General features: G+C 32.2%; 1 protein-coding gene across 1 annotated transcript; it reads right to left on the reverse strand.

Moving 5' to 3' along the window:
- Nucleotides 1-10,937: 10,937 nt before the first annotated feature.
- On the reverse strand, nucleotides 10,938-12,803 carry LOC140695206 (heat shock transcription factor, Y-linked-like). The gene is made up of 2 exons (XM_072958062.1): nucleotides 12,203-12,803; nucleotides 10,938-11,729 (listed from the first exon to the last, which is right to left on the reverse strand). The coding sequence occupies exons 1-2, from the start codon at nucleotides 12,725-12,727 to the stop codon at nucleotides 11,037-11,039; spliced, it is 1,218 nt and encodes a 405-aa protein (XP_072814163.1). The 5' UTR covers nucleotides 12,728-12,803; the 3' UTR covers nucleotides 10,938-11,036.
- Nucleotides 12,804-15,011: the final 2,208 nt, after the last annotated feature.

Here is a 15,011-nt window from a genome sequence, read left to right on the forward strand (position 1 = left end):
CTATTGATAGGTGACAGGTAAATAGATAGATAGGAGGATAATACTTGATAGATTGCTACATAGATAGATAGATAGATAGATAGATAGATAGATAGATAGATAGATAGATAGATATTGACATGATGGAGTTGTAAAGAGTTTAGATAGACAAAACTTAAGAGACTCAAATATATGGGAAAAAGTTTATGTTTACCAAAGAGAAGGGAAAGAGATTTTTAATGGTAGAACATTGACAGATAGAAAATAGTATACATAAAGGAGATTAGCAACATTGATAGTCTGTATAGATCATGGAATTATACACAATAGCTTAAAATAATTGTGTGTTACAATCATTGTAATAATTCATAATGCATTATAATCTACAAAGTGGTTATAATTAACTATGCTGTACATCTGAAACTACACAATATAGTAAATCTACTCTACTTCAAATAAAAAGAAAACATCTCAGGTATAATTTAGTCCTTTTTCTGCTGATAGCAGCTTCCTTTAATATTGTTTTATTTTTATTTTTACCTTTGATGGTTACTGACTCAAATTATTTCTTTTACTGTTGTAAACACTTTACCAGTTTGAGGTATCTATATTTATTGTCCCTGATTTCCTATTTTTCCCCCTTTAAACCAAATAGTATAGTAGCATTTAAAAGCACACCCAAAGAAACTGTTGAAACTTTCTCGGGGTATCTCCTTAGATTTTTGGACAATGTTTTGCATATATTTGCCATTTTATATTTCTTTGAAGATTTCTATTCTACACCTCTTATTAGGTGTATCGGTTTTGTTTTTTTATCACATTCAGGTTATGTTTGTCTGGTAAATTCTTTATTTTCACTTTATAAATAAGTGATAACTGTTTAATTATTATTGGGTGAGTTAGTTCTTATTTCAGTTGTTTGAAAATGTAATTTTATTTACCCTTGGCCTATGTTTTCTGCTCAGAAATCTTCTCATAGCTTAATGGGGGATACTTTGTAGATTTTCATAACTTTTTTTGGCTGCCTTTACAATATTTTCTCTGTCATTGACTTGCCATTTTGCATATGATTTATCTTGAAGGAGGTCCCTTTGTCTTAATGTTATTCATGTTTTGTTGTCTCACGGACTTGAATATCAGTTCCTTACACAGGTTCAGGAAGTTATCAACTATTACTTCTTTATATACACCATCAGCTGCCTTCTAATTTTCTTCTCCCTCCAGGATTCCACTCTAATGTGCACTTCCTGAGGAAGTCTGATGGCTACTTTTGAATATCCTCACTTTTTAATATCTTGTATCTCTGCACTCTCATATCATTTCTAGTTTTGTATTGGTGAGATTGCTAATCTCTCTTCCACAAAGACAGTCTACTTCCAATGCTTTCTGTTGCATTCTTCACTTCATTTATTAAGTTCTCCTGGCCCTCAAACAATGTTTGGCTATTTTATAGTTTCATTCTCTTTGGTAATGTATTTCTTATCATCATTTAATTTATTCTTGAGCTCACTAAACTACATTCTTAGTATTGTTTTTTGTATTGAGTTTCTGAATGACACCTATTTGGATTCTCTCTTAGTTATATGGCAATATACCATGACTTAAGTCTGTTTGCTGCATGGTTCACATTGTGTGTGTGTGTCTGTGCGCAGGTGCATGTGCATGTGTGTCTGTGTCTGTGTGGGTGTATGTGTCTGTGTATCTGTGTGTGTGCGTGCCCTATAATGTAACTGTGTTTGGTCATGGTCTTGTAAATGATTTCTCTGATGACACTTAATAACAGATTGGGAGTTGGAGTCCTTGATTTTGTTTTCTGGTAGTTTGCAATATTGCACAATTTTTGGTTTTACTTTTCTGAGCTACCTCTGATAATATTTCAAAATGGCACTTTCCAGTCGCTACTGTCTGGATAACAGATGTGCTTTCACTGTCACTTCTTAGACTTCTCTGGTAATTAATGCCACTGTTGTCACTGGGACAGCGACAAAATATCTCAAGGGATATGATATCCCTTGAGACTCAGTGTACACATTGGGGAAATGTGTAAAGACAGGTGGGTATTTGGAATCAGGCAAGGGCCTTTGTAATGTCCAGTGTTGCAAGGTATCTTGTCTCCACCACTGTGAAAGGGGAGTAGGGACATTGTCATGAATGTCTGAGTGTCTGAAGGATGGAATTTCTGTCTCTATTGTTGCTCACTCCTAGTTAAATGTGACCATGAGTATTAGTGCAGTGGGGGCTGAAGCTGTGTGAACCACTGAGACCCTGTTTCTACTGGGTTCTCTGAACTTGTGGACTCAGATATCCTATTCAGGGGGCCTTGGTTGCAGACACCAAATCTGCTCTTCCCTCACTTCTGCCACCTTTGCGTGTTTTAATCCACCAAACTTCACCTGTTCACTTGAGTTCTGAAGTATTGTTTTGTGTTGTAGTTATTTTTGTTGAGATGTGAACGTTTTACTGACTGTAGATATAAGGGGAGAGACAAAAATAGTTTAAACTTATGTCACTTTTAAAAGTATATACTTTTTCAATTAAAAGCTTAAATTCTACATAGGACATTGTAAAAACTGTAAAGAAAGTGAACAAACCATCTCCCCTAAAATCATAGTACTACAAAATATTTTGATTTTCCTGGGTTCTGTTCTTCAAAGTTTTTCCCACCTACATGCATATTTTACTATAATATATACTTATAATCTCTTTAAAATCAATTAAATTATTAAAATATTTCTCTGCACTGTAAATATAGTGCTGTTGTTTCACTAATTTATTACTAGTAGCTTTCACATTTCTGCCTTCTCCATCCTTCTTCCCTGTCCACACAGGAAAACACTACTTGGTACAGTACACATATATATATGTGATTCTGTTCCTGTTTTTTTATGATTCTCTTATATCTTTATTTTCCTCATTTAAGTGACAACATAGAGTGTTTTCCTCTGTATGATTTATTTTCTTGTGTGCAGCACTCTCTGGGTCCAGTCACATTGTTCCAAATAGCAGAAGTTTATTTTTTAATATGACAATGACTAAGTCTTTATTCTTTTATCTATATCTCACATCTACTTCAGCCAAACATCTGCTGATGGGCAGTTGAATTGTGCATCTATCCTTGGGTATTATAAATGTTAATGTTTAAAACATTGGGGGTAATATATCCTTTAATGTGAATGTTTTCATTTTTTTGAGATTTATAACAATAACTGGAATTGCTGTAACATATACTGCTTGTATTTCTAGTTTTCTGAGCACTGACCACACTATTATAATAGTGGATGCATCAATTTATATTTCCACAAACAGTGTACCTGGGTTCCCTTTTATCGACATTCTTATTAATTTTTGTCATTTGTAGACTTTTTTTAATAGACATTTTGGTTGCTGTGAGTTTATATTTCATTCTGGTTTTGATTTATGATTTCCTAATGAATAGCAAAGTTATGTTTCTTCTTACGTGCAAGAAAATCATTCACATGTCTGTTTTTGAAAAGTTTCAATGAAGATCTTTCTACTGTTTTTAAGTTTGGGTCTTTGTTTTTTAACTATTGAGTCTAATATGCTATATATATATTATGTAGATTAATATCTTGTTGGTTTCATTGTCTGAAACTCTTCCTTCTATCTGTGTGTTGTCATAATTCTTGCTGAACATTTCCTTTGCTATGCAAAAGATTTTACACTTCACACTTATACAAGAAGTGGAATCCCTGTATCACATAATACATCTATTATTTCCTCAGTAATATTAAAAACTGTTATTGTTTGTTTTCCTTATTTTTTTCACTAAGGAGATAGATCAAAAGTAAATATTCATATGATTTATCTCAAAGGCGGTTCTGCTCCTGTTGGTCAGAAATTGTATAGTTTCAGGTTTTACATGTAGGAAATTAATCCATTTTTATCTTATTATGTATAATATGGAAGGAAGTGCTCTTACATCTTCCTTTTACTTGTACTGTCCAGTGTTCACAGAACTACTTGTTGAAGAGACTGCCTTTTTCCATTGTATACTCTTGCCTCCTTCATTGTAGACTAACTGACCATATGAGTGTGGGTTTATTTTAGGACTTTTTATTTTGTTCCATTAATCTATGTGAATCTTTTAGTGATATATTTTGATGTTTTGGTTACTCTAACTTTGAAGTATATTCTTAAGTCAGGGAGGATAATACCCACAGCTGTGTTCATTTACTGAAGATAATTTTAGAAAATTTGGGTCTTTCACAATTTTGTATAAATTTTATTATATTTCTCCTTGTTTTGTGAAGAAACACATTGATTCTGTGAGAATAGAAATTTTCTAAAAGGAAAAACCTGAGAAAAATTTTAAAGTGTGGTGGATAAATCATAGAATATTAAACAACCAATGGATTGATGCATAAATCAAAGTAAAAATACATAAAGAATTATGATAAGAAAAACAAAGTCCATGGGGGTATAGCAAAAGCAGTATTAATAGGGATGCTTATAGCAAAATAATCCCACTTATAAAAATAAGAAACATCTCTCTTTTATAACATAATCTTACATACAAAAGAAGAAGAAAAATAATAAACAAACTTGATAGTATGTGGAAAGACAACTGAAAGGTCAGAACATAAATAAATAAAATAAAGATTAATAATAGAAACATCTAGTCAAACTACATAATGGCTTTTGAAAGATAAATATAACTGATAAACTTTAACGAGACTCATGAGCAAAAAAGTGAGTACAGATAAAAAAGCTCCAAAATAAATGAGAAGTTACAGCTTATAAAAAATAACACAAATCATCATAAAATTATACAACAAATTATATGCCATTAAAAATGTCCCTAGAAGAAGTGGACAATTACTTAGAAAGACCTAATCTCCAGGATGGAATGAGTAATAGAAAATGTTAACAGATTATCACTAATGGAATTGAATAAGTAATTAAATAAAATCTCCCAAGATACAAAATTCCAGGCCTAGACAGCCTCACAGGTGAATTCTGCCAAACATTTAGAGAAGAGCTATCACCTATTCTTCTCAGAGAATTCCAATAATTTGCAGAGGAAGGAAGGCTTCCTACCCCACATTTCTATATCACACTACTACTAAAACAGGAACAAATATCTCATAAAATTACAGATTAAATACTACTGATAAGCATAGATGCAAAAATCATCAATAAATTGTTAGCAAAGAAAACAAAATATTAAAAGGATTATACAGTATGATTAAGTCCCTTTTATGCAAGGGATGCAAAATTGATTCAATACCCAGAAATTAATCAATATGATACACCAAACTAACAAACTGAAAAATAAAAATTATATGGTCACCTCAAAAGTGTCATAAAATGTTTTGACAAATTCATTATCTATTTATGATTAAATTTCTCCTCAAATTGGGCATGAGGAAACATACCTCAACACAGTTAAGTCATATATGACAAGAACTCAGCTAACATGACACTCACTGATTAAAAGCTGAAAGCATCTCCTGTAAGAGAAGGAAGAAGAAAAATAATGCTCACTCTTACCACTGTTATTCAATATAGTATTGGAAATTCTAGCCATAGGTATCCATAATACAAGTAAATAAAATATAGCTATTTCAAAAAAAGGAGTAAAATTATCTGTTTGCAGATGAAATACGTTAAACAGAAATCATAAAGAAGACGCCATAAGACTACAAGGGCTTATGAATGCGTCTGGTAAAATTTCAGAATATAAAATTAACATACAGAAATCTTGCATTTCTACACACTAACAACAAACTAACAGATAGAGGAAGTGAGGTAACTGTCTCACTTACAGTTGCATTAAAAAAAATCAAGAAATGTATCCATCCAAGGAGTTAAATATCCGGTAATAAGAAAACTATAAATATTTGTAACAGAAATTGAAGATAATGCAAATAGATGAATGGATATACTGTGTTCATATATTAGGAAAAAATATTGTTTAAATGACAGTACTAGCCAAGAAAATACACAAATTAAATTCAGTGCCTATCAAAATACAAAGTGCATTTTCAGACACTTACAAAAAATAATTCTTAAATTTTCATGTAAACACAAAAGAGTTGAAATCACTAAAAAAGAAAAGAAAAGAAAAGAAAACAAACAAACTAAAAACACAAACAAGTTTGACAAAAACAAATAGAAAGTATCACTGTGCCTGATTTTAAACTCTAATACAAAGCTACAGTAATGAATATGGTAGTGGCACAGAACAAACAGAATAATGGAACACAACATAATGCCTAAAAATGAAATCAGACAGTTATGCTCCTTTAGCCCATTACAAATAAATTAATATACAGTGGTGGAAAGGTAATCAACAGGCACATGAAATTGGTCAACATCACTAATCATCAGAAAAATGCAAGTCCAAAACACAATTAGATTTTATGTCAGTCCTGTCAGAATGAATATGATCAAAACTATTACAAATATAAATGTTGGTGAGGATGTAAGAAAAAGAACCCTGATGCGCTGATTGAATGAATGTAAATTTGTGCTGCCACTGTGGAAAACAGTATGGAGTATTATATAAAATTAAAAATGAAATATGATCCAACATTTCTATATCTGGATACTTATTCCAATAAAATAAAAACACTAAGCAGAAAAGATAAATTCAACCATATACTCACTGCGGCATTATTTACAATAGCCAGGATATAGAAGCAAATTAATTGCTCATCAATATATGATGGACAAAGAAAATGTCTGTTTATAGTATATATATCTAACCATCTATTAACTGAAGATTTATCTATATTTGAATATATATATGCATACACACTATATATATATTATGCACACTATATATATATATGTATGCACACACACACATAAAATTTCAATGGGTTATTACTCAGCTCTAAAAAGTATAAGTTCTTGTCATTTGCAAAAAATGGGTAGACCAAGAGGGTAATATGCTAAGTGAAATTAGTCACACAGATAATGACAAATGCTATATTATTTTTCTCATATTCTGATTTTAAAACAAATTAACATAACAAAACAGAAAAGGAGTAATAGATATAGAAAGATACAGGTTGTTTACAAGAAGGAGGGAAATGTAGTGAAGAAAAAGAAATAGTTCAGAAAAATTAAGAGAGAATATTTTCCAGTTGCAATTTAAATGAGTCAGGAACAAAAAATGTACTGTATGGGGAATAGTCAATAACTATGAAATATCTTTAAATAGCAACATATCATAAATAAATTTATTCTTGTTATCAGTATGAAATGTATTAAAATTTGCAAACATTATGTAATGTAAGAGAAACTAACACAGTGTTATACATTAAAGTACACTTCAAAAACAAACAAATATACTTATAGAAAAAAACAGATTTGTAGTTAACAGAGGCAGGGGTTGGGAAAGAAGAATTAGATTAATACACTCCAAAGATACAAACTTCCAGCCGTTAAAAAACGTGTTCTAGGGATGCTACATTTTAACATGATAAATACAATTAATACTGCTTTTTGTTATATATGAATGTTGTTAAGAGGGTAGACGCTAAGATTTCTCAACACAACTAAAAACAAATTGTATTTCTTTAATATTATATCTAAATGAGATAATGAATTCTCCATAAAATTGCTATATTTACTTCATGATACATGTGACTCAAATATCTACCCTTTGCACCTAAACTTACACAATGTCTTATGTCAATTATCTCTCAATAAAAGCAGAAGGAAAAATGGAAAGACAATGATCATTGTTTCCCATGTCATTTCTCATTACTGTTTTTGAAGCAAGTAATCGTGAGTCATGATAGAGTTATCCTAGATAAAGATGCAAATATATAAGTGATTCTAATAAATTATACATAAAGATACTAATATAACTAGTGTTTTACCATGCCTTAAACTTTCTTCATGATAACAGACCACTGATTTTGTAGGCATCAAAATTTCACTCTGTGAATTCATCTGAGATTAGGGAATGGATAAAAAATGTAACCATGGCTGCTTTTCTTTGAGTGTTAATATTCGCTGTCTCAGACAAAAGGTCTCATCTCCCCAACAGCATCAGTAAGTAAGGAACATGCTAGGTTGCAAAAAATCTCAGCATGGTAAAACCTCAGAACTCCTACAGTTCTTAACTGTTTTGCAATTGGAATGCAATAATGACAAAGACTTGATTTTGGAAAACAATATGGTGTTTTCCCATGGTTGCATTAAGGGATGTGAGGATAATCCCTGAGATCCACAGGAATTATCCTCGCTCAAGTGCTGGCAAAGAACTATAAAGTTTCTGCATTATTAGGACTGAGGACTGCTTTCAAAATAATGACTATGCTCACTGTATTCCAGGTAGTCCAACGAAATAAAGGTTATTGCTATTTGTAGTTGAACGGGAATACATCAGCAGTTCAGTCTCTATAAATTAGTCAATGGGTGTTCAAAGCCAAAATATGATGTGTCAACAATGAGAATTAAAAGAGAAAAAAACTTGGACATAAGCTTAAATTAAAAAGGAGACACAATCCTGTGCTGGGCTCTGGGGATTGGAGACTGTATATGCCTCAGTCCAATTCAAGGGTTCAGTGGCTTGTCCCTAGCATCAGCTCGGGATTCAATGAAAAGATAACAATTAGCATACTGGGAGAAATATAATATTCCTCTCCCTGATCGGAAGAAAATCTGGTGGCTCAATGAAACTCTTAATTCACAGAGATTCTGCCAGATGCAGAATAATAATTCACTGATGACTCAACTAAGACAAACTTCGTTACTGCTTAAAAATGCATCTTCACACACACACACACAGTGGAAGACAGATTTGTTGTATTTAGTGGGAAGAATTCAGTGGACAAAGCTCAGAGAATAGTTTTCAAAGCACCAGGCAACTTTTGTTCATTTGCCAATATTCTAGTTTTCCCAGGTAGAAAACTAGAGATGGAGAAACAAACGATATAATTCTTTAGGATTTCTAATTTTGAAATTAAAGTGTAGCTTTTGACTTATCACTATAGAATCTTGTTATGATGATTATGGTAAGACCCACTGTCTGATAAGGGAGCTGGAAACTAGCTGCTGAACCAGCCCTTCTGAACCCCAGACTGATAATGTAAGCTACAACATAGCCACCATCAGATTTCAGCTGACAAACTTGAAAGGTTGATGTTTCTGTTATAGGAACAATCACTTCTGTCCAGGCATAGATCTTCTGTTGCAAGTGGGCTCTTTCCTTCTCTTGGTAAAAGTCATATTGGTGGGAAGTTGCTAGAGCTTACCCTGGCCCGTTTGCCCATTCTCCAGATTATCAAAGGCTTTCTTCACAAATGGTGACACATTTTCTGGACTCAATTTTGCCTTTCCAGTCTTATCAGATGACACTGGCTGCATCATTGTGAGCAGAAGCCTTAGGCTCCCTGAACTTGCCTACAATTTTTCCAGAATTTCAGCTCATTTCACATTCTGAAATTGCTTCACCATTTATTTTAAATTAATGGGAAAGAGTCAAAGTCTTCCATTAATATTATATATTTCCTAATATCTGCAGAAATTTGGTATTCTTGCAGTTAGACAAATATTTAATTCTACCACCCTCACCTCTTTTTTGTCCACACAGTTCAGATTGCAATTCAGTTACTGAATACGACCATCCCAACCAAGGGGCTAGTACCTCGCAGATACTTCCTGTGTGAAGGTTAGCAAGGGCACAAGTTATGTGGGGTGAATAAACCTACACTAAATGTTTGCAATGGCATTGTCAATTGTGGATAAAGCTCTGATTCTAAGAAGTCAATTAATTAGAAATAAGTATAGTTATTGGTATGGGGAAGAGAATCAGCTATTTTGGGGTGGGTGGGTGATGAAGAGACAGGAAAAAATCCAGCAAATGAGAATGGAATGCTTTAGGTCTCTGGAGGCATGAATTAAGAAGAAAATAATACTTTGTCTCCTGTACCTATCTCCAATTACAGTCTTGAGTGACTAGCCTTGGGCTACGAAAAGAGCTAGTTTGTGGTGAAGAATAAAGACCATAATGAAACTGTTTGTAAACCATGAAAGTTTTGTTGTTTCAGGAAAGTAGATTTTGCTTAAAGTTAACATGTATTTTTCATTCACTAAATATTAAATGCATCCTGTGGCATGAGCTGTGCTTACTGTGCTGGTATCCAAGTTAGACAAGGAAAGGGGGATAGACAGAAAATATCTAGAGGAGGTGATTTCTGTACTGAGACTGGGGAAATCTAAATAGGTAAAAGGAGGACATTCTAAGTCTAAGGATAAGCTGGAGCAATAGTTGTGAGTTTGGATTTAATATGGTTGATAAGCATTTGCCTGGATGTATCTCCAGAAACAGTGAAACATAAAGATATGCCAAATTAGTCAGATGCCAGATCGATAATGAAATGACTAAACCAAGATGAGTTTGTGGGCTTAGATTTGGAAAAGTATTAAGTGCAACCCTGAAGATGTAAGCTTGTGTTTGGCTGGAACATAAAAGTAACTTAAAATATTCACTCTAAAAATATAGTGCAGACTCTTGAGTGGAGAAAAATAAAGCAACATTTGGAATGCTTAGAAAACAGCACAAGGAAGACCATAGATAAAATTCCTTGTTAAATTTTACAACATGCTGAATGTACCATCTGAGACTATATCATGTGACTTTTATTATACCAGAGATGACATAATAAAGACCATGATCCCTGGGCCGGTTCCTGCATTTTCATCCTGTTCCAACATAACCTAACTTAACACATTTAATACTTTTCAGGATGAACCAGAAACCACTAAGTAATTTTCCCTCTCTCCATGTTTTAGTCTTTTTCCAAATTCTTCCATTTTCTCTTCTTCCTCACAGAAATTATTTAAATTTACACTCATGTTGTTCCATCAAATGATCATATCAAACAAATATCTCTTTTTCTCTTTAAATGGTAACTTAGTATCACTTTTAACTCTTATCTCTATTTAAAAAAATAAGGATAATAAAGTACAGTTCTATGTTTATTGTTCAAATAATAAAATTGCAGATATTTGTCAAAATTTGCAAACATCAATTTTAATCTTTGTTATCATGCATAACCTGGTAGTCCTCTGGTAGTTCAGTTGTAATTAGGATGACGTTCATAAACTGAAGATGTCTGATGAGTTGGCCTTGAAATAGAAGTAGCTGATGTATCAGCTATCACTGGCACTGGAAACAGTGGGTTACTCACAGGTTGAAGTTTACAAAAACGACCTTCATTGGCAGATATGTTGTGATATCTATTTGGAAAATAAGAAGGCTCCACCATCAGTCCAAAGTAATTGCTCTGTAAGGGGGACAAAATGCTGTATTGAGAAGTAGAAGTTGTAGTTGTAATGATGTTCACAACACGGCCATTTGCTTCAGTGTAGCTGCTTTGAGAGTGCCCGTGGACAGTGGTCAACTGATTTAAAATAGCTAGTTGTTCCACTGCAATATTTTCTGGTGGTCTAACTGACGTTGATGATGGAGGAGAAAAATCACCTCTGAGCGGGGTAGTTTTATCACAAATTATGTGGCCAATAGAGGGCTTTCTTATTAGAGGCATGTTTAAATCTTCAGAAGGTAAAAATGCACTTTCTCCACTAGTGTCAGCCACAAAATCAGAATTATTTTTACCAACATTACTTCCTCCTTTAAAGTGCTTCTTGTTGAAATCTCGAGCCAATAAAGACACCAGAGAGGCATTTTTAATCCCAACTCTTCTTTTTATTCTCACTAAAAGCTGAGGACAGCCTCGTTTAAAATTTGGATTATGGTAGAACTGCAGCTACAACCAAAGGAGAAAGGTTTTAGTAATAATTTAAACCAAAATACATAACTACAATAAGCCTTAACTTTAAAACCTCAGATTTCATGTTTAGTATGCAAAGATAATATCATCAAAATATGAACATTCCTGACGATATTTTGAAGTTCCTTATTTGGAAAATACACATGTAAATAGTATAGTCATCAAATTAAAGAATTTAGTGTTTGCAGTAACGGTGAATGCCACTTTTGAAAAGCAGCTTTCATACCTTTATTTAGATTTCTGATAAGATTCATAGCTGCTAGCAAACTTTCTCATAGTCTTGAAGAGTTAAGTCACTGTCCTCATTTTTAGAAAAAATAAAGAATTTTAGCATTTGTAGTTTTATACTATTTTCAAAATCTAGCTTTACATTTATATTACCATAGATTGATTTACAAAATAAAATTTTATACATAAGTTACCAAGTCATAACTAAAATTTGTGTATACCTTGCTTAAAACAGAGGCTTCTTTTTCTTCTGCCAGAAAGTCAACTAGACAAGCAGATCTTTGAAATTTCTGCCGCACTTTACTAAACCCATAAAGGTTAAGCTGTCTAACTAAACTTTTCATACTTCCAGTTTCAAATATTCTGAAAGGGGCCTTTCTTTCCAAAACTTCCTTCTTAAAGACATCTTCATCAATAACTATGGAAGTTCCATTATCATCCCACCAGATGGATTTAAATTGGTCACTCCCAGCCATTTTCCAGAGTTTTCTTGGAAATGTCAGAGAACGAAAATCATTATCTTCATCTGGTTCCAAGACACAATGTGTGTAACATGGTCTTTTTATCAAGGATTTTTCAGACAAAGTCTGAAAAGCATTTTCTTCAATCATACACCTCAAGTCCAAGTCCCCAGAGAATGTTTGATCACACGATAGAGATCTACCGGGGTTTCCTGAATCAGTTGGTCCATCTTTAGGAGGCACATCTTGAATTTCTGAAGAAATATGTGCCATCTCAAATAACATTTCCTACAGCTACTTTTCTAATCTGCATGATTTTGAGCAGTGCAGCTTCAAATGCTGCTTAAGCAGGCCTGCACACTTAAACTGATAGGCCATCAACATGGTTCTCAACCTGAGTGGCTGTGACATCACAAAAAGACTGGTCTCTTAGCAACCCAAGTGTAAAAATCAGCCAGTGTTTCCTTCTCATTAATCCAGTTAAAATGAAATATATAGGATATTTATTTTTATACTGTGATGTGCAAATATTTTCCCGAGAATATCTTTTTAAACAATTTAACTTTGGGGTGTATGAGATAAAAACAATCTCATTCCTTTTGTACCCAAATTTATACAACATTGGTGAACAGAGTATAAATATGCACAAAGTAAATAAAATAATTTTAAAATATTGGAATTTAAAGTGAAATTTGTGTAAAATTTTTACAGAATGGTTATAACAATTTCATTATCATTTGTAATTAAAGTGAATCAAAATTTGATTTGTAAACGGAAGTAGTTATTTCTCTGTGTACTTTACAATAAGTAGCTCTATATTCAAAACATCAGCAGAATAAATATCAGTTTATTTGTTATGTTTATAAATAAATGTTAAATATTTATGAATTAAAATTAAATTAAAATAATCAATCAAATTTAAGAAATTCCAAAGGGAGGAATTTTGTTTAAATTTTATTTCAGTGCTATAAGTAAAACAAATGTAATTTAGTATTCTACTTTACAATTACACAAGAGAAAAATCTGATTGTACACTTACAAATGTTTATTTTTGCCATTCCTTCACTCAGAGGTTTTTAAGTCCCTAGAAGGAATAATTTTTCTTGTCATTTTTAATCCATACTCTTGTGGCTTCTGTTAAGTGTTCCAAAATGATGTTGATAAATAAAGTTATGCATAAGGTCCTGGGTTCTATAAGCAGTGACTCCATTAAGGGGCAAACAAACAAACAATCAAAAAACAAAAAAGTAACATTATATGTGGGTTAGTGTGGAAAAGACAAGGTAATGCATTTTAGGAAGCCATATGTTTTCCAGTCCTGAAACAGTTGGCATTGTTAGTATAATATGGCATTTTAAGGCAAGTGTTTGTTCACTAATTGCAAATAATAGCTATGCTCTGTATCAGTAAACTGTAGTAAGTCCAGTTCTACCAAAATTTATATTATTTATTTAGAAATAAATTCCATTAAACATAAGCCAAATTCAAAATGATTGATAAAATTTTAAAATAAATGTACACTCAAGCTACAATGTAAATTTTTCCTTCAGTATGTGTATCTTCCATTCTAAATAAATATTATCAACCTGAATTCATTGCATATTATAAGAATTATAAACTATAGTTAAGTATGATTTAGCCCTGATTCATAAATATTATTTAACATACACAAATCAATAAATGTGATACCATCCCTTAAAAAACAGAGAATTCAAAGGTAACAATCTCAAAAAAATGTAGGAAAATTATTGACAGAACTGATCTTAACTTTTGTATACAAAAAATTCTTAACAAATTCTCTCTAGATAGAATATAACTAAAGATAAAAATAGCCATATATGAAAAACCCATGACTTTCATCAAGTTCAATATTAACATACAGGAAAGTTTTCCTCTGGTACAGTAATATGAAAAAGTAGCTCATCCTCACAAGTCCTAAATTACACTACAAGAAGTCCTAGCCAGAAAAACTAGTCAAGAAACATTAAAAAAGACATCCAACTTGTAAACAAGCAGTACTATTTTTACAGATGACGTAATTACACATAGATGGAAAACTCCATAGACTCCTCCAGTGACTGTTAGAAATTGTCAACAAACTTAATAAACTTGCAGAATACAAAATCAATATACAAATATCTGTTGCATTTTTATATACTAACAACAAATTATCAGAAAGAGTAATTAGGAAAACTATTGTGTGTAAACTTATACCAAAAAGAATAAAATAGGAATAAAACAGATAAGTGAAATTAAAGATCTAAACATAGATCTATAAATTAAAGGTTCAAGAAATATAAGTAAACCAAATAAATAGAAAGATATTCTGTGCTCATAGATTGTATACAATGTGAGGAAATACTATAATCTATCTTTCGCATATTCAATCTCCCCAGCACTACTTATTGAGGAGAATGTCTTTGCTTCATTTTATACTCTTGCTTCCTTTTTCATGGGTAAATTGATCATAGGTGTGAGGGATTATATCTGGTTGCGCTATTCTCTTCTATTGATTGGTGTCTGTTTTTGATCCAATATCATGTTTTTTAAATTACTAAATCTTTAAAGG

This window comes from Vicugna pacos, unplaced genomic scaffold (genome assembly GCF_048564905.1).
Source record: "Vicugna pacos unplaced genomic scaffold, VicPac4 scaffold_191, whole genome shotgun sequence".
NCBI lineage: Eukaryota > Metazoa > Chordata > Mammalia > Artiodactyla > Camelidae > Vicugna > Vicugna pacos.

Coding starts and splice junctions, on each gene's coding strand:
- LOC140695206 (XM_072958062.1), bottom strand. CDS start 12,727: ATGTTATTTGAGATGGCACATATTTCTTCAGAAATTCAAGATGTGCCT. Junction 11,730..12,202: donor AAGCCTCTGTTTTAAGCAAG/GTATACACAAAT, acceptor CTTTGGTTGTAG/CTGCAGTTCTACCATAATCC.